Source organism: Varroa destructor, unplaced genomic scaffold, assembly GCF_002443255.2.
Source record: "Varroa destructor unplaced genomic scaffold, Vdes_3.0 BEIS01000002.1, whole genome shotgun sequence".
Classification (NCBI taxonomy): domain Eukaryota; kingdom Metazoa; phylum Arthropoda; class Arachnida; order Mesostigmata; family Varroidae; genus Varroa; species Varroa destructor.
The window spans coordinates 36,582,903-36,604,974 of record NW_019211455.1 but is presented as its reverse complement, the minus strand read 5'-3'; the positions used below and the strand labels follow the sequence as shown (position 1 = coordinate 36,604,974).

Below are 22,072 nucleotides of genomic sequence, written 5' to 3'. Positions count from 1 at the left end.
AGTGACTGCCAAAAAATAAACCACCGGGAAAAATATAAATAACAGTACTTATCAATTCAAAAAGAATACAATAAGGTGTTAAGAGCTGCTTGCTAGATCGCCATGCTATTTAATAGGTCTGTTAGGAAACACCTAAATAAGTTTATCAGGACCCAGCCCGGCTAATCCCTCTAGTGGGGCAGGTCTTTGATGCTATATTGAAGAGGTGATTCTAAGGATTTGTCCGACAAAGAGGATAACCGAATGGTGTAAAAAAAATACCGGACGATAGTTTTGTGTCTAAGGCAGTTTTTTAATGCATAAGTGTTTTACAGAAATTATGCTTCGGTTCGGAGCTGAAATTCCTATTTCCAAAAAAAAATATAGATGAGCATGCGGATGGAAATAATAGCTTACCTTTAAGTATATTAAATAAATATTTTAAGTTTTTTTGTCTGGTATTTAAACCGTTAGATATTGTCTGAGAAGGCTGGCTTCCAGCCCGAAACGAAGCGTATCCGCATACGGGTTTGAACTTCGACCAGCATGTACCCCTAAGTTTAATAGGCAAGCACGTTAGCGCTGCATTGTCACTGAGACATCTTTTAGTATATTAAAATGACGTAACTTGAGCCTATTGGTCTGCTATGTAGCACAAACTTAAAGGTAAGCATCAACTTAAGTAACAAAAAGTCAAAGACACAATATTGAGTTTCTTGCGATTTCTCCAGTTCTTCTAAGTAATCTTAAATGCTAGAATTACAGTCGGGTGTATGAGAAAAATAAAGTTTTGCTTTTGATTTATGTACTCACGTGCAAAATAAAAAAAAATGCATTGCAAGTAACATCACGCAACATTTATAAAGAAAAATAACCTATGTGGTCTTCATGGCTTCGTAAATATAATTAAGGTTTTTTTGCACGCTATCGTCTTTCATATTTGCACAGCTTCCATATATGTTACCCCTGCTTACAGAAGTAATTCAAAGTTTTACCGTACAGTTCAACACCTGAAAGTTTTACTGCTAGTTCCTCTATACAATACATGCCCAGAATTCATGAAATACATTTGGCAGAGGAGACTTTCTATGGTTTCCCCATCTACGCTTCCACTTTCATTCACTGATACACTAGGCAAAAACATAGAAAACAAAATGAAACTAGCCGACTTATATAGAACGAGGCAAAAATATCTCGTGACTTTTCGCCCACCTTATGTGTACAGGTTCAACCTTGGCTTTTGTACAAATACCTTATGAAATCATGAAATTACAAAAAGTCACATTTTTTGGGAATATGTTTTTTATCCGCAAAGAGATCTGAATTATGTTCAAATGAGGCCGAAAACGTTTGTAGCAGTTTCAAAGGGTATTAGATAGCTAATATAAGAAGTTCAGTCTGCTACCAACTTGATAGTTATTCAAGTAACCAACTACTGTAGTAAAAAATATCATTATATATCGTCATATAGATAGACCTTGGTCACATTTACTACCAACCTGGAATTGATAAACGTTCTTCAATTTCACTTGACAGACGTATAAGTCGATATTCACTTAACTTCAGCATCGTCTTTGTTCTTTGCAGGCTGTCTACATTTATAGTCTCACCACTGAATATTAAATTTCTTGACGGACAACTTCATAAATAGCATTCATTTGGACACGTGACTATCAAGAGCATTTAGTGACATTTAAGTTTTACTGACTGAAAACAATATAGCCTTTACACTGCTTGAATAGCAAGGCCGTGACACCATTAGGCGTAGTGACCGCAGTAATGAAAAGGATAAGAGGAAGTATAATAACTTTTCACAGATACATGCGAATGTGTAGCGTACAAGTATAGCTATGATATAGCCTTATATAATGTTGGCGGTTTAGTGTGTTTACTGAGCCCAGAAGAGAGGATGTACATATAGTGTTGGAGGCTCTTATAGAATTGTCAACGAGTTGAGTACTTGTATCGTGGAAGAAGAGGTCGCATATTTTGTCGTGCTGTGCCGTGGCCCGCAGCGGCCATTGAATCCGCTGCTGTCATGTCCGAATATGAGAGAGGAGCGTCGTCGCATGAAACGTGAAACCACTTTGTGGGTTTAAGTAGTGCCGGCGGCAAGCGATCACTCGACACTGCTCGCATGAAAAATTGGTTTCAAGTTTAAAGTCAAAACAGTCGACATAGAGTATTAGAAAATCTGTAGTAGGGAGGAAAAAATACTCATGAGAGCGATCGATCGGCCGGTCGATCCTATTGCGTGACTAAATATATTATATTGTTTGGCTACTCTTTTGTCAGTGTCCTGTGTATATGCTCTTTGGAAATCAACTACAGATGAATACGAGCACTCGAGGGACATAATCTGTGTATTGTGCTTGTATGAGTATTCATGGTCTCGAGACTTTTATGTATGAGAGCGACTTTGACGATTTTTTTCGGGATCTAGTGTGCTAATATCCTATCTACCGTAGTATTTGTCGTTAACGTTCCATTCTAATAATTTTGCCAATCACTCGCAGAACAACCAACACGTCATTAGCAATTATTTCTAAGGACGCGTGACAGACGACAAGCAATCGGAGAGGTCGTCAAGGGATTGGAACGTTTGTTCAAAGAAGACCTGAGTTGCAGAGGATGGGCGTAAGTGATGGCTGCTGTCTAACACTTGTCATCAAATCACTGACTGATATCGTAAACCATCCAGCAAACAGCCACCGCAGACATCCGCCGCCAAAATTCACTCTTGTTTGAGTCCCAGAATTTTTGACAGTCGCCATTCGGCTGATACTTACACAAACGCTGTCACAAAACTTACAAAACACTTACACTGTACCTGACTGTACTTTTTGACTGGATGCCACAATGCGCGACTGGCGGCTTAATTCAGTTCCTAAGAATTATAGTTAAGTGCTCTCAATGAATCAATATTCTCCTTCTTGATCTGCTTACCTCAAAGAAGGCCATAGTTAGCCGCCTGGTTTGTTCCTGATGTTTAGTAAAGACAACATTGGACGTTGTTTCAGCCAGGGTCGCGCTGCCGCAGTTACTGTTGAAAATTGAAAGGGCCCTCGAGGATATGAAACTTTCAAACGAAGTCTGAATTCTAAACTGGCACAGGTCAACGGACAACTGAACACCTGCCAGTGGATAAGCCGGCGACGATACTGCAGCAAGTGGTCACTTATACCGGACTTGTTAGGTGGTGCCCGACGTACAGGCGACCAGCCGTGTTCGGTCAATGAAAGCTGAGTGAGAGCGTATTCTAGGAGAAACTCAAACAATTGAGCAGGGAAGGCTTTCTGTAGTCGCTGAATGCTGCCACGCACCGTAGCTCTCTGTCGTCGCCGTGGCTTTCGCCGCTGTCCACGCTATAGCATTAGCACAAGGAGCAAAAGGGAAGTCAGAACGAGTTGAGTCTGTGGGTGCTATCGGGGCGAAAGGAGGGTCAGTAGGTAAAACGTAGTTGGGAGGAACAGGGGAGGAGGAGCGGAATACGAAGAACGAGTGAGAGAAGGCGAACAGGGTGGTGACGTTGGTGGTGTCCCTATAGGAAAGAAGCTGTAGTTATTTGCGCGGACATCGACACTGACATCCATTGATGCTACTATGCGCGGGAAAGGGTAAAGCAGGCACCAATCTAAAAGCTTTAATATTTGAAGCGCGACACACGTGTGATAGCGATGTAAATCTACGAACTAGAGAAAAAAAGGAAAGCTTGCCTTGGTTTGAGTTTGTCGACTGTTCGCAAGCCGGGCAATCGGGATACAGTTGAATATTTGTACTTTTAAGTGCACGAAAAAGCCTCGCCGACATAAACTTGACATAATGATTCACTGCCAGTTCGAAAGCTTAACGTCGAGATCTCTCAGTGACTGCCGCTCTCGCCTATGGGATCTTTTGGATTTCTAGCTGTAACTTCCGAACTAAATTTCCCAGAGCTCCAACGACGTAAAGCGACAAATCTCATGTTAAAAATACCCAAAGAAAAAAGTTTTATTCCCTATTACCCAGGCGGTTTTCCTACGCAAGACAACTCAATATATAATATAATCTAGGATGATATATCTAGGATATTATGTATTACAACGAACAACGTATTCCCGTAATATTAGACAAATATCTCCATTAACTCAAATTTCATTTCTGCAATGTAGCTCTCTGAAAGAATGATAGGTCATCAGCAGATCACACCCGTTGATCCGGACACCATGTCGTAATATTTAACAAAATAGTGACACTGATTGATGTCCATCACTGCTCTGCCAACAACGCCACTGCCATTGCCAGAAGATACGCTGTTTGCTTCCATTTGATAATTCTTGCGAATCGTACGACATACATTAGTAAGTTCATTTGTATCACGATAACACTAACTGTTGTACCAAAAGCTGGTTTAAATAATTTACGGCTTGCCAGTGGCCAAATGTGTGGCGTAATAGAGCGTAACTGCGAAACGTGTCATATCGATTTACAAATAGTAATATCACTTTTAAGGACACTTGACCTAATCAGTATCTCAAAAGCACAATTAATGCTTTACGAGTTCCACTGTGAGTTTGTAAGCTCGTCTTTTGACTAAAAAGTGTCACTACAAAAGCCTAACTACAATGACCATGGCCGGTACCATTGATTATGAAGAATTCGTGCTCAATTTCCATTTTCTAGGATGTTGCTTCGCAACACTGAAAAATAAGGCTTTTGCAGTGACAATAGGAATATTTTTGAGAGAAGAAGAAAAATTTTTGAAAAAAAATATATAAATCTCGTAAATACACCCATCCAGACAGTTTCATGGTATTTATTTTTACGCTTGCTAAATCTCCTTAAATATCATGAGGGTATTAAGCCTAACAATTGTCCACCCGGTCGCGCTGGACTTGCTTTAACTTCAAGCATCTTGGCTTCAATAAATCCCTACCGCAGAGCAACTCTGCACGCTACGTCCAAGTTTGATTACTTGTGTTTTCTGACATTCATGTGATATTGAACGGCACTCAGTGCTTCTTCATATGTAACTATCCTAAAAACTGATCTTTTCATGCTAAATCTGATGTTAGTTTTAGTAGAAGTGATGCATGCCCACCCGCTATCCCGCAGGGCTTTTACCTTGAACTACTTTATTTTCTATCTTGATTCTTGACACAAAAGGCGCGATTGTCTCTTCTATCTATTACAAATGATATGCTGATAACCACTAATTATGCGGCGCCTCTAATATTCTTGAGAAATGACTTAACTCACACATGGTCGTAAATAATGCGTCTCAATTATGTCAGCAAAACTATACGATAATTTCTATTTTCGAATGTGCTATCCTTTATTCAAAATAAATATCGACATATTTAAATGGAATCACTATTCCCATAGTAAAATTTATAAAATACATTAATATCATAGCTTCACCTGTTTTAGATTTAACCATTTTCAGTACAAGAGTAACCTAATGCACCATCAAGAGTTGTTATATTGTCTTCCGTTGCTTCATCATTAAGGACTCTGCATTTGCAATTTCTTTTAAAGTCAAGCTTCGACAGAAATTACGTACTTCTGTGACGTCCGGTGGCCCTATCTAACACGTTACACCGTAAGTCTTGGGTCTGCACAATCCAAACTTACTCGGCACGTAGCTCGAAAAAGTATTATTTATAAATTCTATGTTTATGTAGAAATAATGTAAGCAGCTATGAAAGCAAAGTTAATTGCACTCATTGAGTAATTAATGTGAATGTCCCTTGTGAAAAAATACAGGTAACTTGATGTACTGAAATTCTGTTTATATACACAACGGTTTTAAAGTAGTAGGTCATAAGTTGTATTATATAAACAATAAATGTTGCGGCGACAACGATTTCCTACATCATTCATGCGGCACAGAAATATGGCAAAGCCAATGGAAATTTTTGGAGGGCTCCGCCAGGTTGATATCGTTAAGGGTAAATATCATCTACGAACACAAGCTAGTCTAGGAATGTAATACATGTGCGATATTGTCCCCAGAAATCAATAGCTAAGAGGACATAAAAAGGTATTTAGGAAGTATTACCGTGTAGATGTGCTTTACGTGGAATCAGAAACAGTTTAAATATTTTACAGCTGTTCCAATAAAATTCTACTAACAGTTCGTCACAAAAAAAAGTTGTTACCGTATAAGCTTTTGATTTTACTTTAATTACTTGATTAACACTTTTCGGATATCTAACGAGCAGAGTAGTGCTGCGAATACACACTGCCTTTTGCCGGCTATCTGCTAGAGGGATCGCGCAAAAGTTAGACATCAAGGAATAATCAAACTAGTTTAACAAACTAATAAGAAAGGGTTTATATTTGAGAAGAACAAGTTTTCTCCCTCAGGTAGCTGTAGGCGAAGAACCTACCAGCAGGCACAGTTCACCTAAGTAAACATTCTAAGTTATCTGATCATTTGTTACGAATAGAGGATGTACCCCATAGCATCATTATGGGATGAAACGAACATCTAGGCCCTCTTTAAAAATATTGGGTTGAATTAACGTACAAATAGTTGGTCATGTTAAAACTTGGGTCAAATTTAATTTAATTTATTACGATTACTTCTAAAGTGTTTGAGTGCAGTAGGTTCAATTCAGAAGTTCCGCTTTTTTGTAAGAGTTAGGCATTGATACCGAATTTGTACACGTTATTTAGTAAGACTACAGTAATGATTATTTATGCCACGAAGTTCAAGGAGCACGTCTTTTTTTTTTTAGGGTCACAAGTATCAGGCCTTTTCCGCTACCCAGCGTGCGTAAACTTAAAATGTAATGTAACCCAGTAGCTTAACTTCAAGCGTGAACGCGCGGGAAGAGTTTTAGTTGTGCTGCGAACATGCAACGACTGAATGAGGGATCGCGTGCTTCACTTGCTCTTTTATTTAAAACTATTGGGTTACTACATAAATAATAATTGTTTCTTTTCGGACATTCTTTTTTTACCTTACTTCTCTGCTGCTTGTTCACCTCTACAAATCACTGCAAAACTCTATTTTTTACAAAACCGTTTAACTTCATTATGCAATGAGCGTAATTTAATTTCGAGTTTAGCTTCCACAGTGATAGCAAAAATACCTTATATTTCGCCTCTTGCCGAACTGAAATATCTAATGAGGCAGTGTTAAGTATCTGAGTCGTCTGTGACATGAATTCCATGCTTGAGCAGACAGCTCAAAGGTTACTTCCAAAACTCAATGATGGCACCTTGGAGCTAAAGGATGTACCCCAATAAAGATTATTTAGAGAAATTTTGGAAAAAAATGCTGCGCAATCAGCTTGTAAAGTAGGAAGAAAATTATTGTTTTTACTGTATAAGATTTACTCAAAAATTAAGGGTTCTCCTTGAACTGAGTGAAAAGCACATGGCTTCTCACTGCCTTTCAACATCTCGCTCGGCACCCGCCATACGCAGCGACAACAACTTCCTACAAAAGATTGTCACGAGTGACGAGAAGAAACGCATCCATGCGATAAGAAGTAAGAAAATGAAATGGGTCGTTTGGAAACTTATGCTTAAGCCCAACGCTAAGTCAAATCTCCATCCGAAAAAGACGATGATTTGCATTTGGCAGAATTGAAATGGGCTTAGACAGTAGCGAATGCGTGACAAAACTGGGACGTTTAACAGGAATCTATATACGGCTCAGTAGCACCGAGTGAAAAACGCAGTCTCATGGAAATCAGCAAAGAAATGTACGTAAGATCATGACAAATGTGGAATTATTCAGGGAACTGCTGTAGTCGAGAAAACTGCGCAATGGAGCTCATGCTTGAATGTTTCAAAGATTAGAAAAGCTCAGTACAGTAGAAACGCTGATACTCATCGATAATATCCATTTAAGAGGTGAAATTGCTCTCACTGATTTTGTCAACTATATATTTGCATGAGGGGTTGTTGCGTGCACCGAAAGAATTGTTTCAATTATAGAATATTAAAGACATATACTATTTTTTTCTAAAATTCCAAATGTGACATTTTTATTTTAAAACATTACATACACATTTAAATGGCTCCGGGCCATAACTAAAAGATTATTTGTACTATATGCCGGTCGACGCTTAATGTTGCAAAAATTATATAGCCAACGCATATACAACCATACGCATAATAAAGTTATGGTGAACGCTTCCTAAAACGGCTGCATCAATAAATATCGCAAAAAACGAATTCGGTTGAGGACTTGATATTAATCGATGTATTTTATCCACAATAAGAAAGCCACAATGTCAATAGGTAAAGAAAATTTACTTTGCTAATTATCTATCTACACTACAATACCAACATACGTCTAGTCATATCGTAATGCTTTGAGTCTTTTCCGAATAATAGAAAGATGAAATAAGCTGTCCAACAGCAAAAAAGCCAAAGCTCACTCTATCGAACCCTTCATGTGACATGTACATTAAATAACAAGGCATAATGAAGTTAGTTTATTCAAGAAATCATTTTTTTTGTGAAGATAAATTTTTGTCTATAATAACATACAAATTATTATAGATACACCGTCTCTACATACCACATAAATATCTTCATGTTTTTCTAACTAAATCCGTGCAGATATCCCCAACGGCTTTCATTGCAGACACTACTTTTACTCCTGTTGACGTCATTTAGTGAAAAAAATTGAATTCACGTATATAACCAAATCCACATTCACTGTATAAGATTGACAGGTCGACTGGTAAGAACAAATACTTCCTTCGTAGAATAAATGCTCTGTAATCAAGAATAAATACCCTGTAATCAATAGTAATGCTTGTTTAGTTTTCGTTGATTTTGATTTCGGAATATTAGGAATGCATTTGAACACAAGGATATGTTTCCAGGGACAGATTGAAATCTTGAATCATTAATGAGTCTTCTCAAATCCTTAATTTTGAATCAACCCTTCCCAATAATGATCATACCTAAATTATATACGAAAGAGTATCAAAAACCCAATTGTACACACGCAAAGTAACCATCGTGAGAAGGTATCAAAATATATTTTGTTTTTAAATCTATGATTGCAATTTGTGAAAGGGACAAACAGGACACAGATCGCATCATATTATATTGAAATATATTTATTCCTATATATTACACGTTAGGTTTAGAATTTTCGTTTCTTTGCTGCAGGCAGGTGATCATCCGAAGGTTGTTGATACAAAGCATTTCGAACAAAGCGTTTAGCTGCGCCGGTTTCGACTCGCGGTCGTTTGTCACGGTCTTCGATCTCCTTAACTCGGCCCATGTACTCGCGAATACGATCTAGTTCGATTTTCAACGAAGTTTCCTTTGGATCCTCTCCTATGAACAATATGGCATGTCAGTATAGATTCTCGTAGTTATTGTATGTGTGATCACGCACACAGTACTGGTGGCCCCAGAAAGACATATTACGTTCCTCCGTTTTTTCAACTGTTTGTCATTAGCTATGCAGCAAAGAACGTTATTCTTAGGAATATTTATTTATTGTTGTTACTATAGATATATCCGTGGTGCGTACCTTGGGTAAGCATGTAGGCCCATAGAAGAGACGACATTCCATAGCAGATCGACAGATCGAATTTCGCCTTGTCCAAGGTATCCAAGGACTCCTTGAGTTCGAGTCCCGTTTTGCTCAGCAGTGGTTGCAGACACTCCCGCAGTTCCTAAAGCAGCAATAAACGTTCTGATATACAACTTTTTGACTCCGCTACAAGCTGCCTCGTAGTTGTTCTTTCGTTTGAACTAATACAGCTGAAATACGTACCACCACCCGTCGCGCTTGAAATGTTATTATTTCTGTTTCTACGCGTCGTGATTTACAACTTCCACTTTACTTATATTAGTATTCATTTAGTGACTACGAAATTGGGCAGCAAAGTTTAAGTAACACTGTCCAACGAATACATTCTGTGATGCATCTGGATTGCAGCGATGATATGATATTATTTGCATTGTGAAAGGATCCACCACAATAGTAAAGGAGCCTTGCGAATAAGTGACAATATTGTTATCTCTATTTATAAGCTAACTTTACATATAAAATTGTATGAACTTGCTTGTGGAACATTCACAGTATTACTTACCTTCGTAAAACTACTATTTTTATAAAATTTCGTAAAAAAATCCTCTTCATAAAATTAATTAAGTAAGCCTTTTACCAGGTTATCAATATCGTAACAACTAACCAGTAATTTTTCGTGGAACAGTTTAACACGGTCTTTAAGTTCTGCAGGAAACTCATCTTTGCTAGGCCCTGTATTCGTCATTTCTGAATCCTAATGTTGCGATAGACCAACCATCAACACAATTTTAAGTCTTTCATTAGCTCAAAATCGCTTCAACAATATCCTTTAATGACCGCTTACTTGCTTCTTTAAAGAATAATTAAGTATGATAAACTAAACTATGAATATTGTCATTTCGCAGCACATGAACGAAGCTTTCGTCTGTTTATATTGGTATCAAGCAACGCTCATAACCGGTATATGGCAACTTAACGCAGCTGACGACAACTCAAGGAGTGTTTCAAAGCAACCCCTGTCAACGGTCAGCGCTGACCATTCCAGTGAGTTGTGGTGCAAACAGATCGTTGAAGTGGAGAACACGGGTCTACCTACCAAGTAGTTTCTTGCTTCTATCAGGGGTTTTCTATCGCAGTTTCGACTATAAACGGCAGTCCATAATGGCTGCGTACAGCGATGAATTAATTCCAGATTATCAGGAAGCATTCAATTTATTCGACAGCCGGGGTAAGTGAGTCACCAAGTATTGAAAGCAGAATAATAAGCCTGTCCAATTCTTTCAGTGCTTCTAAAGTAGGCTTTAACTATCGAAGGTGTAATATATTATAGCTATACCAAGTTATATATACAATATATATATAATAAAAAAAAATAACTGATCAACTTGATTTACGTTAGTAATATTCTTGTTTTTGCCGGCACGGAACGCGGAAATGTGTTCCTACGCCCGTGGCTAATTCGGGAGTTTACAACTATGGTAGGGAGCCGCTGACTGTCAATGTTGGCAGAACTCAGTCGATTGTGTACGCACACATATCGCTAGGGCAACTTCTGCTATCAGCACGCCAAGATTGACTGTGTTAGTCTTAGTTAGTAATAATATAACGATAATTTCGCATACAATAGCACGTAGAAATGTGTAAACAAAACATGCTACGGAGCTTTATTGGGTTTGGGATAAATATTGCTTCAATTTGGGGCCTACGTTATTTCATTTTTAAACTGTAAATGTAAATAGAACTATCACATATAGAATATAGCTAACAATAAACACGTAAATTACGCATACTTAAGAGGTTAAAAGTGTAAATCAATTGTTGGCCAAAATATAATTTCTAGCTTAAGGCGGTTTAAACGCTTTTTTGAGTGTTTCGTCTAACGAATGCTACGCCATAGAGATTGATATTCAGGGCATTGTAAATATTGTCTATTTAGATAATCAGGCGGACATAGTGTTCGAATTGTCCGAGCACGGTCTTCCATTTTTTAAGTGATTAATTGTCAAAATTTTCTGATTTAAAGTGTTTTCAGCAAACAGTTTCAGACTGTATTTTAAAGTTGCTCTACTTTTCGCTTTGCGATAGACTCCAAGGGGCTTGTCTGTAAGGCCTACTCTCAAACTCAATTAGCTAAGATAGAGCACATTTAAACAAAACCATATTATCCAACAGGGATTCCTCATATTCTAATAAAAATAAACAAATAAACATTTTTGAAAATAATGTGCAGCATGGTAGCCGCAGATTTGATAGTAGCATGTCATAGCAGCTCAAGATACCTTCTTCCAAAGGAAATTGCAATGAAAATTAGCCCTAACTCTTAGAATGCGTAATAAGGTTTAAATACGCTTTTGCGTACATGAATTACAGCCCTCAAGCTCGTCAATATCATTCCGGTGTCTATAAATAAAGAGGGACATGACTTTTTAAAATTTTAAAAAATTGTTCACTCATCACATAAATCATACTCTTGAATAAATTATCCTAAAGTGCCACAGAAAAGCGGTTTCGATAGTAAATGTCACGTAAAATATAAAGTTGCACTACTTTCACCCACGTTCGTTGGTCAGAGCTATCGCAAAATTAACGTGTTGTGAACTGATATATACATTTGGTTTGCAATTTATTAAAAAACACTGTCATGATCGGATTAATGAACGTCCTGAGTAATGCAGCAATAGAAGGATTTGATTATCAAGGAAAAGGAGTGATGAAAGATGCTTACAAATAAGACTTTTGCGTTATTACATCTGTTGTAGAACAGCTTTGTTTGGAAATGAAAAACCTTTGACCCTTCATGCCTTTTAATTCAACTATATGACTTATAGTGATAGTAATATATTCACGGTAGTCACAACTCTATGACGTAGTGACTTTCATCGCCATTTTATATATTATGTATATTAATTAATGTTCATGATTCAGTCAAGGATCTATTACCGTTTTATAACTAAGTAAAAAAAATTGTCTTTTTTTCACTTCTAGGTGATGGAAAGATTAATGTTTCTCAGCTTGGGGATGTTTTGCGTGCACTGGGACAGAACCCTACCGAGGCAGATGTAGCTAAGTTTAGTTCACAAGCAGGGGGCAATAAAGACGCTAATAAAGACAAAGAAGCCGCTAGGATCTCCTTCGATGAGTTTCTCCCAGTTCTTGCCGCTATAAGGTACTTTTGACCTTCTTAGACCTGTGTACTTGGCATCATATAATTGTAGGAATGATTTAAACTATATGAAGTAAATTGATATACTTAGTAAATAAGTTACCTGTTTTGCGTCCCTCTCCTTACTCATTTTATATTGGAATTAATATCTTCAGTAAGAACCGCTCATCCGACACCCCCGAAGACTTCATTGAGGGTCTGCGACACTTCGATAAAGAGGCCAATGGGTATATTTCCTCTGCGGAACTACGGCACTTGCTTACTACCCTTGGAGAGAAACTTTCAGGTTTGTGTTATCTGGTTTTACTCTGGTGACCTATCAAACGTATCTATTGCCTGCGCAAATTTTGTTATCGTTTTTCTTGCTCAGGATTGGCTCCAACGGACCTGCTGTTTGCTTGTAACAAACCAAATAAGATAAATCATTAATTGAAGCAATGTTTTTACAGATGATGAAGTCGAGCAGCTTCTAGCGGGTCAGGAAGATTCCCACGGGAACGTGCACTACGAGGACTTTGTTCGGATGCTGATGAGCGGCTAGCTAGTGCTCGTGAGGTTGTTCTTCGTCAATAAGATGTTCCGGCGGAGATAACAGTCCCGGAGAGTGGAGTGGTATAGAGGATTAACGACAGTAGTTGCTTAGAACGATATGTGCTTGCTTATAGGTTAAATGTAAGGAGCGTCCATAATAGGGCGATGCAAGGTATATCTCGAGAATTTCTCTTACCTGTTTACAAACTTCATTGAACGATCAGATCGATTGTAAATCAGGGTCACCACTGAATAACTGTCATCAGTACCCATGGTTAAATGCCGTTATTTCTGCCCACTAAGACCACGGTAAGAGGATTCAAGGAAATACGTTACACGTTGGTATCATAAATTCATGTGTTCGGTCATAATCAGTTGTTTGATTCTAAGCGAGCTTTATAGCTGCGTCTAGTTTTAGTTCTTTTTTTTTCAAAATTTTTTAAGTTCTTGTGCCGATTTTTGGCAAGTTAGGTCACAGCTTAATCGCATAATACTGCACCACCTTTCAATCTGCACAATTTTCCTGTTAATAATGATCTTTTATTTTAGTGCTGTCAGATGTTCTATTGTAAAATCAATAGTATTCAGTACAACTAAATAAATACTAAAATAATTTGCTCATGAAAAATCAAAACTATGTTTATGTTGGCAGCCTCTGAATAACTGCGCCCCAGCGCTTTATTGAGGTAAAAATTGTAAGAATATATGTATATGCGTATTTTTCAAAATTGTTTCACCATAAATAGTATTCATTTAGGGGAATGGCTGGTAGACGAGAGTCCGACCTATTATTTAGTATGCCGTCTATGACGTTCATATGTCACATCTGCTAAGTGTCGTCTTATGACATTACCAGTTCACTACTTAAATATCAATATATCACGCGAGGTTAAAAATGTGTAGCAGCATAAATACATATATATATCCTTGTATAATATATCATAAATTATATATACACTAGCTGCGAGAAGTATTTGACTACCTTTGTAATTTCAGACCAGTTTCAATGATTGGCCGAGTAGATAGATTTTTCGAGCAAGCGAGCATTATATATTATTTATTTGAAAAAAGAATGACTAATAATGGCAATATTAGTGTCTAATTCAGTCGAAGTTAAGTGATCTAATTGCCGGTCTGCTAAAGAAAAGCGAAATGTTCTTAGTAGAATAAGCTGTTGATTTGCTTAAAATATCAGCTCAATATACAAAACAAGAACTGTTCGAGCTTGCAATTCTGCACAAAAGTAATCTCGAAATAGTCAAAATCTACCTTAAAAGTGAATTTTAAGGTCTGTGTCCGCGCAGAATTGTAAATTTATTTCAGCTTTGCTTTATATGTATCCTCTGATGAGAATTTTTAACGCCACAAATGCTTGTGAGAGACGCATGTCTGTCCTTACCACGTTCCATCTTGAGCTGTTTCAACTAGACAGTAATCTATTTATTTGATAATCTATAAAGTGCTTTCTTATTTTAAAGCGCTGAATAACTCGTTACATTCTTGGAAATGATTCACCATAATCTTCGCGCACTTATTCGTTATCCATTTGCATGAAAGGTTCGTCAATTTCTTTGGTCTTCCCTTGCGGTTTGGGTTGTAATCAGTTAGCAAAAAAAAAACGAGGTGCAGTGGCCACCTGCTCCATAAATTTTTGCGAGTGTTTTGGATATGTATTATAGTGAAGATATTTGTATAATTGTAAGTGAAAGTTCGAATCGGCATGGTCCAAGCGGTCGGCGACAAGCGCTTTATGAGTGCTTTGAAAGCAGTTTTTTGTACGTCGTAGTCTCTATTAAACAGATATCGCTGGTTCAATTTTTTTACAGAAAGAAGTGCGTGATTGTTGTCTAGTAGTGTGGTTTTCCGTAGTATTATTCAGATAAATTTGTCTGCAATTTTAAATTTCTTTGTATTTTTCGGAGCTACGCAGTGTATATGTAGAAGTATAAATTTCAACAACACTCTCCAAACCGTTCTGTTTCAGTCTTCAATTTCGTTCTGAAACATTGTCACGTGATCGCTAGGTTTTTACGTCTCCGCTCTTCAGTTTCTTTATTTTGTTTGCCAAAAACGTAATTTTGTGAAATCTGCAGAGTAATAGTCCAAAAGGCCTTACGAAAAACCTACATATTATCATTACCACTATCATAGAAATAATTTTAAAACATTTTTTATTCTTTTATACGTTCTTTTAATAACTAATGCGGTCATAAATTCTTTTGAAACACACACTTGCGGCAAACTCATACAGAGAAAGTGCGTACACACAATATGATTTAAAAATTGTTTTGCTGAATAAGAATACAAGTACTAAGTCGGAGCAATATGTATTTCAACATGCAAGAGTCGTAACAACCTTGAATATCAAGACTTATATAAAACCAATATTGTTAGGTGGGCTGATTTTCATTTGTTGTAACTGCATTGCGGGATTGAATATCTTAAACAGTCGCTAATGAAACATTTTTACCATATCATGAATTTTTTATTTCATATAGATAGAATTAAAATTCATATTAAGACAACGCGATTGTTGTGTCGCGCGATCGAGGACCTTAGCGGATATCTGGCTCTAATTTGTCCATATCTAAATCAGACTAGAGCATACGAATCTCGTAGCAAAGGTGCGTTTAATGAGATCAGACAATAGTTAGATGCCTGGAATTGTTGTTACGAATTACTACATATAAAGAGGTTGTGTATTTTCTCAAAGCGCCTTTTTCATCACACAGGTTAAGGCGGATTTTTTTCCATTAATGGAGCGAACTTATCCGATTCTTAGCAGTTCTTATTTCGTTTTTATAGCAAAGCAAGAGCCATCTTCGAAATTACCGTTTTAAATTTTTATCATTTGGTCATAGATTTCTTGTTGTGATGTATTATTATTATTGTTGAGCTGACAGTCTTCTATTCATGTCTGTTTTTTGTGTTTGTGAATTAAGGGTGAGCGAAAATACACAGGTACAATAACATCGTCTTGGTAGGTACTAGGTACAACAGTGCAACATGCAACATCAATAGGACAACAAACTTTCAGGTTAAAGGGTCAAAATTATTAACGTTATTAGAACTGTTTTACTGACGTTGGTTATGGCTAAGGCTAATATACGCCCTGACTATATATAAGAGCTAAAGTAGCATGACATACAGCAACAGCAAATGTCAGACACCTTCATTCGTCGGTTGAACATCGATGTAATTGTGATTCTGTTAGGTTCTATTTGGATATATACTGAATTAAGTAGACGTCGCATCAGAGTATGACGAAAAAAAGTATTCTAATCATACTAAATTGAAGGGGAGCGTATATAAGAAGGACCAGCGACAAGTCGGCATGACAACCAAAAACCAAAAAAATCACGTGTATTCGGCAATCATTGTTAATGGCTTCCCATTGGTAATTGGTTTTATCATTTGACTACCAAATTCCAACTCAGGGCGTATGTGTGAAGCATTTGTCAACCCATTGTATTGAAAGTTGCAACTCGTATAGAAGTTGTCGGTGACAAAACGTAATAGTATCAACCGTTGTTGACTGACGTTAGAAAATTATACTGATGCACGTTATTACAACCATTATCGCTGTCTTCGTCTTCATCACTACTTTTCAGCCCGTCATCAGTAGTACCCTTGGTTGATTCTTATCAAGAAGTAAGCGGTCAATTTTAGTGGGGAAATGGGTGTACGTAAATAGCATTCGGCCAGTGAGGAAGCAATTTATTTTCCGCTAGTTATGGGAATAAATAAATAATTACACAGGTTATATAGACTGGTTGGATTTTTAGCGTTGGGGCATCTTGCATACCATGTTTGCGTTTTTTTTATTTTTGTATGCTGAATATTGATGTTTTGAACTTTTATGATGGAAAATTGCACGCAGCACACTGAGAAAAGACCTCGCTGATTACATAATAGATCTTTCATCTGACTTCGATCACCTTTTGTTATACTCATCGTATACGGTACTTATTATTTGTTGTTTAAAATCGGCTCTCATCAGAAGAGGTTATTGGAACCTCTGGATTTATCCATATTCGAACAGGTTCTTGTGGCTTAGTCCTAGAATCGGAGACCCTGCTCTTAATGACAACGTGCAATATTCTTAAAAACAAATTATATTCGCTTCTATATGCGGTAGTCGTAGGCGCACACTGGATTTGCCAAGATCTGAATTTTTCGTACAGCTTTTTAAAGGCTCTCCGCGAGTTCGTAGTATTTGTTAGCCAGTCGTCCTTTTGTGGCTGCCATGGCCGCCTCAGCGGCATTCTGGTACAGTTCGTAAGCTCTTTCTTTATCCTGCTTCAAACCGTTTCCTCCTACAACGACCCACAAAAAATACAATTTTATTGCAAATGTAGGCTTTTTAAAAACCACAAACGCGCTTCAAGGTAGTTGGATATTGTAGGGATTCATTCAAACCGTCATTAGTGAGAAGTAACGATCTTTCAAATTTAAACATGAAATAGAACATGAATAGTGTCTGCATTATTTTAAAACATAAGCAAGTATAAAATATTTAGACCAAATGAAATCAAGAGGTGGTTCTTAATTTAAAAAAAAAAAAGATACGAATGCAACGAGGCATTTTTAGCCTTTAAATCCTTTGAAAACATATGCATTGCAGTGTACTCACCGACCGCGTATATACTGGCGAGACGGGCCATCAATATATAGGCGGGTTCTTGCATGCTCTGGCAATCGAACTCCCCACCTTCGTCAAATTCAGCTGACTGCACCGCCAGTTGATACCATTCGACAGCCTCGCACCAATTCTTTTCCTCATCAAGGTTCTTTGCCAGTTCTATCATACACACGCGATCGCCAGCAGCCGCAGCTAAGCGAAGATACTTCGCAGCTCGCTCTTTGTCTTCCGGCAGCTCCACATCTTCAAGGAGGTCATGGGGGACTCCCTGATACATTTTAGCTAAGGTTAATAATCCTTCGAGATTACCGCACTGCGCTGCCATATCAACATGAAACAAAGCTGCTTCTTTATTGTACGAAAGCGGATCATCCTCCGAACTGAACCGACCATTTTCGTAGTACCGTGCTAGTTCGATGTGAATACGTCCTAAAATGCTGGGCGGCAATTGGCCTCCTGATTGTTCAAACGCCCTGTTGCGAAACTCAATCTCATGTGCTACACTTGATGGTTGCGCCTTCTGTTGTACTTGTTGTTGAAACTCAAGCTTATCACTTTCGGTATCCCCCAGAAAGCTGCACTCAGAATCGCAGCGGACGCGTCCCCCATTGTTGCGTGATGTACGAGGGCCGTCGTCATCCTCACTGAAGCCGAGGCTATCTAAGACGGAATCAATGTCCACGTCTACATCAAGAGCCTCTTCACTTTCTGAACTTAGGGAGCGCTCGTACCCTTGGGAATCGAAGGTGCTGTTGGTTGAGGGAAACGGATGTTCGAGGTGCGCAGGTGGCGAAGGTGTCTTGCTATCCTGACTTTGGGAGTCCTGGCGACGTCTCCCACCCAAGCTTAATGTGCGAGCACGGACAAGTTGCAAATCAACTGGCGAACTATATGTGCGCACACGAACTCCCTGTTTCATGTACTGCCACTCAAGAAAGCTAGTCATAGTTGTCGGAGAATTCACAGGAGAGACGCCACAGTTTGAGGATGCCAGCTGACGCACGCACGTCTCACCGCCTTGAGACATCTTGCGCACATCTGAAACTGACTTTTCGGTTAAATCTAGATCAAATGGTGTTAATTTCAGGCTCTCACAGATAGGGTTGCAGATATGGGACTGAAAAAACAGTGCCATGCCTTTTACGCCAAGATTTCCTTCGTTGAAGTCGGTTCCGTCACAAGTATGGATCTGAGGATCGGTATAAAGGTCTCCAACGCCTTGAATATCAACAACGATTTGTTCATGTCCAGACTTTTCGAACGTGAAATGCGAAAACGCCTGCGGTGTGAATCGAACGTTTTCGCATTGTATGAAGCCAGAATTGGAATTGTACTTAATGTACTTTCCTTCTATAAAATGTTCAAGATGATAAATGGGCTTGCCGGGTCGGTCCAAAAACTCGATCATACTCATTTGGCAGAAATCCACTTTTTTCGGTGGATTGTACCTATTAAACTCTTCACCCCACAATTTGGAGTACATCTGGAGCTTAACATCCTCCATATACACAGATCGATCCACGGGATTGAGGTATCGTTTTGCCACGTAGTTCGTAGACACTGTATGGTTGATTTGCGTAGGGCGCATCCTTTTGAGGCGAAAGCATTCTCGCATGGCCCCACGTCCAAATGGCTCTTTCGCCATCTTTATGAGTATCTCGTCCTTAACCCATTCGTCCTTGAGAGGATTATAACGAGATCGCAGTACGCGTTCAGCTTCGCATTTCTCAAGATGAAACTTGCCAAATGGATCTTCCATGCGTAGTGCCTTCTTTGCAGCCTGCTGCCAGCGGTTAATGGCCGAAATCTGTGCTTTCACACAGGCCAGAGATTGACCACGTTCATCATCTTTCTTGCGTTTTCGTGGGATATCCATAGCAACAGAGAATACGCGCGACTCTTTAAGGACTCGTGTTTCCACTTCTGAAAAGTGGCAAAACCAAAGATAAACGGCAAAGATACGCACACGTACTGATTTGATTTGTTTTCGAATTTAGTAAACACGTATAGAAATATTATTGACTGATCTACACCTACGGAAACGCAATTATAGGACGCGAGCAGCGACGATGTCAGCAATTAGGCTGCTGTGCCCATATCTCAATTCGAACTTAGTTTTTGTGGTTTCCGTTTTTGAGCACAAGATGGTATTACAGCGGTGAATCCACGCGTGGAATAGTTTAGTGTAACAAAATCATACCATCATCCTGCTCGTATCCATTATTATGTACGATATCGACTGGTTCGAGTGGTTCGATTAGTAGCTCCCACTCATCGTCGTCACTCGGAGGGGGGCCTACACAAGCCTTGTCGTTGGCCGGATCTTCATCCTCCTTCAGCATCTTCTTTGGTGCTATTTGTCCGCCTTGACTATTTTTTCGTAGCGACAGCTTGCAACGACAGCTTCGCTCTTAACCTATTTATCGTCTTTTCTTCCGAACTTAAGCCGGTGAATACAGTGCTACGTTGTTAGCTTACTCTTCCCAAAAAGGATATACCCCTTTCGCCGGCCACTCGCCTGGAAAACACGCATTAGATTCAACAAGTATCACTGGTGTATAAGTTGTAGCCTTCAAGTTAACGTTTAATCGCTACTCATTCTTTTTTTACAGCATTTTTTAGCTTAGATCTTTTTATCTATGATGTGTTGAGCTACTCTTAAGGATTAACAACGCGCAATGGCGCGTAACAGCAAACCATGCCTATAATGGTTGTTCAAGCCAACAAGGCGCCTCAGTGACATGCCTGATTAGTAGACAAGCGCGCTTTTTGAAAATTGCACTAGCACGTTATCGCTATTCCATGGAGTATATAGAAATACTGCTTCCAAGCGAAAGCTAGTTGAATAAACAAGTAAAACCCTATATTATGGAATTATTTGCGTGAACAAGCCTTTAAGTGCGTGAATACATACACGCAGTTAAAGGCTTGTTAGAACAAGGCATCGGCCAGGCCTACAGAAAGGAGTTGGGTTTGATGGTCAGCCAGTTTAAAAAATAGTTAACTTTTCGCTATTTGTTGAGGGTTTAATTTTACTAACGACAAACAAGTACACCGCCAATAATACATGTCTATATAAATCTGTATACAGAATCATATCTTTACATGTGTGCACTCATGTATTAATATTTCATGAAATATATCTCTTCTAGGCACAGCTAATAACGTGCGCAATTTACAAATGCGAGACCTAGTTGGAAAACTTTATTTTTTTTTATTTTTTGTCAAAGTATTTACCATTCTTTTGCCATTTAAGTGCATCTATGAACTCTACTACTGCAGAAGTCTAACTTAGGACAATATAAGATAGCAAAATGTCATCTCGAAATTATGCTGAAATTAGAACAATTTATTGAGAAGCAATGTCTGCCAAATATGGTGTTATAATAGCGGTACCGTAGCGTACATCCTGCGTACATTGACGTGGTGATCATTGCGGTGTTAGGTCGAAGATTGCTGCGCAATAAAATAATTTATGTTTGTTCACTAATATTTTCCAGTTGTACATTTCAGCTCTAATCGACAACCGGGACTCACGAAGCTCTAATGGATGATATCTGAACTATACCATCAAACAGACGCCATACACTTTTGCAATTGTGTATTCGCTGTAGAGTAATGCCCTGCCGGTTCAATCGCGTCTACCAGTTGATGTGACCGTCCGAAATTATCGTAGAGCATCCGTTTTTTATCGAAGGTTACAAGTCGCTTACTTTCTCCAGGCTAATTTCCGAGTTCAACATTTCGTTTCCGGAATCGTTTAGGCCAGCAGCTCATGTTGTTTGTAACAGTAGAGGAATACAAGGTCTTATGCTCCCAGCTATCTCCGCTGCTACAGTTCTACATTGGAACTTGTCTTTGTTGACCACTCGAATATTCTGATTTTCCATAGCTCGCTACAACTCGTCCGCTGAGCGCGCGAGTGACGATATTCGAGTGAATGGCTTCAAACTGCAAAGAGTGCAGGTCTTGAATGCAACAAGACAAATACCGCGAAATTTCGTACCGTTTTAAAACGACGTAATTTGGAAGTATTGAGTTTTATGTCTTACAGTAAATAATTTGTTAGGAAGGAATAGAGTTTCGATCTATGAAACTCTATTCCTTCCTAACAAGTTCATGTCGAATGCCATTACCGTTGGATATTTGGTTAAATTCACGGGCGCAGCTAGAGAGACCCATTTAGTTTAAGGTTCTATCCCTAAAGCCCATGTTGACAACAATACTTCAAGTGAACAACAACCGGAATATGCTTTTGCAG

The 22,072-nt window shown here is 38.5% G+C and overlaps 4 protein-coding genes across 16 annotated transcripts in view; 1 reads left to right on the top strand and 3 right to left on the bottom strand.

Moving 5' to 3' along the window:
* The window catches only part of Arms (Ankyrin repeat-rich membrane spanning), a 31,274-nt gene extending 27,734 nt beyond the window's left edge, over nucleotides 1-3,540 (bottom strand). For 4 of the 13 annotated variants that reach the window (XM_022793204.2, XM_086980051.1, XM_086980055.1 and 1 more), the window contains exons 1-2: nucleotides 2,926-3,536; nucleotides 1,479-2,108 (exon numbers count right to left, since the gene is read on the bottom strand). In XM_022793204.2, coding sequence (XP_022648939.1) covers nucleotides 1,479-1,548 — 70 coding nt within the window. In that variant the 5' untranslated portion in view covers nucleotides 1,549-2,108; nucleotides 2,926-3,536. Of the gene's footprint in view, nucleotides 1-1,478; nucleotides 2,109-2,925 lie in introns of all 13 variants that reach the window. The other 9 variants (XM_086980052.1, XM_086980056.1, XR_015321073.1 and 6 more) reach the window with 8 other exon arrangements.
* Nucleotides 3,541-9,029: 5,489 nt separating this feature from the next.
* On the bottom strand, nucleotides 9,030-10,394 carry Rrp47 (Ribosomal RNA processing 47). Its single transcript, XM_022793242.2, has 3 exons — nucleotides 10,140-10,394; nucleotides 9,473-9,617; nucleotides 9,030-9,273 (listed from the first exon to the last, which is right to left on the bottom strand). Exons 1-3 carry the CDS (start codon nucleotides 10,218-10,220, stop codon nucleotides 9,077-9,079), a joined length of 423 nt encoding a protein of 140 aa, XP_022648977.1. The 5' UTR covers nucleotides 10,221-10,394; the 3' UTR covers nucleotides 9,030-9,076.
* A 92-nt stretch (nucleotides 10,395-10,486) lies between these two features.
* Nucleotides 10,487-13,905, top strand: Mlc-c (Myosin light chain cytoplasmic). Its single transcript, XM_022793243.2, has 4 exons — nucleotides 10,487-10,703; nucleotides 12,461-12,641; nucleotides 12,794-12,924; nucleotides 13,088-13,905. The coding sequence occupies exons 1-4, from the start codon at nucleotides 10,637-10,639 to the stop codon at nucleotides 13,177-13,179; spliced, it is 471 nt and encodes a 156-aa protein (XP_022648978.1). The 5' UTR covers nucleotides 10,487-10,636; the 3' UTR covers nucleotides 13,180-13,905.
* A 1,720-nt stretch (nucleotides 13,906-15,625) lies between these two features.
* LOC111245202 (eukaryotic elongation factor 2 kinase-like) lies at nucleotides 15,626-20,153 on the bottom strand. The gene is made up of 3 exons (XM_022793218.2): nucleotides 20,012-20,153; nucleotides 17,803-19,734; nucleotides 15,626-17,485 (listed from the first exon to the last, which is right to left on the bottom strand). The coding sequence occupies exons 1-3, from the start codon at nucleotides 20,151-20,153 to the stop codon at nucleotides 17,358-17,360; spliced, it is 2,202 nt and encodes a 733-aa protein (XP_022648953.1). The 3' UTR covers nucleotides 15,626-17,357.
* Nucleotides 20,154-22,072: the final 1,919 nt, after the last annotated feature.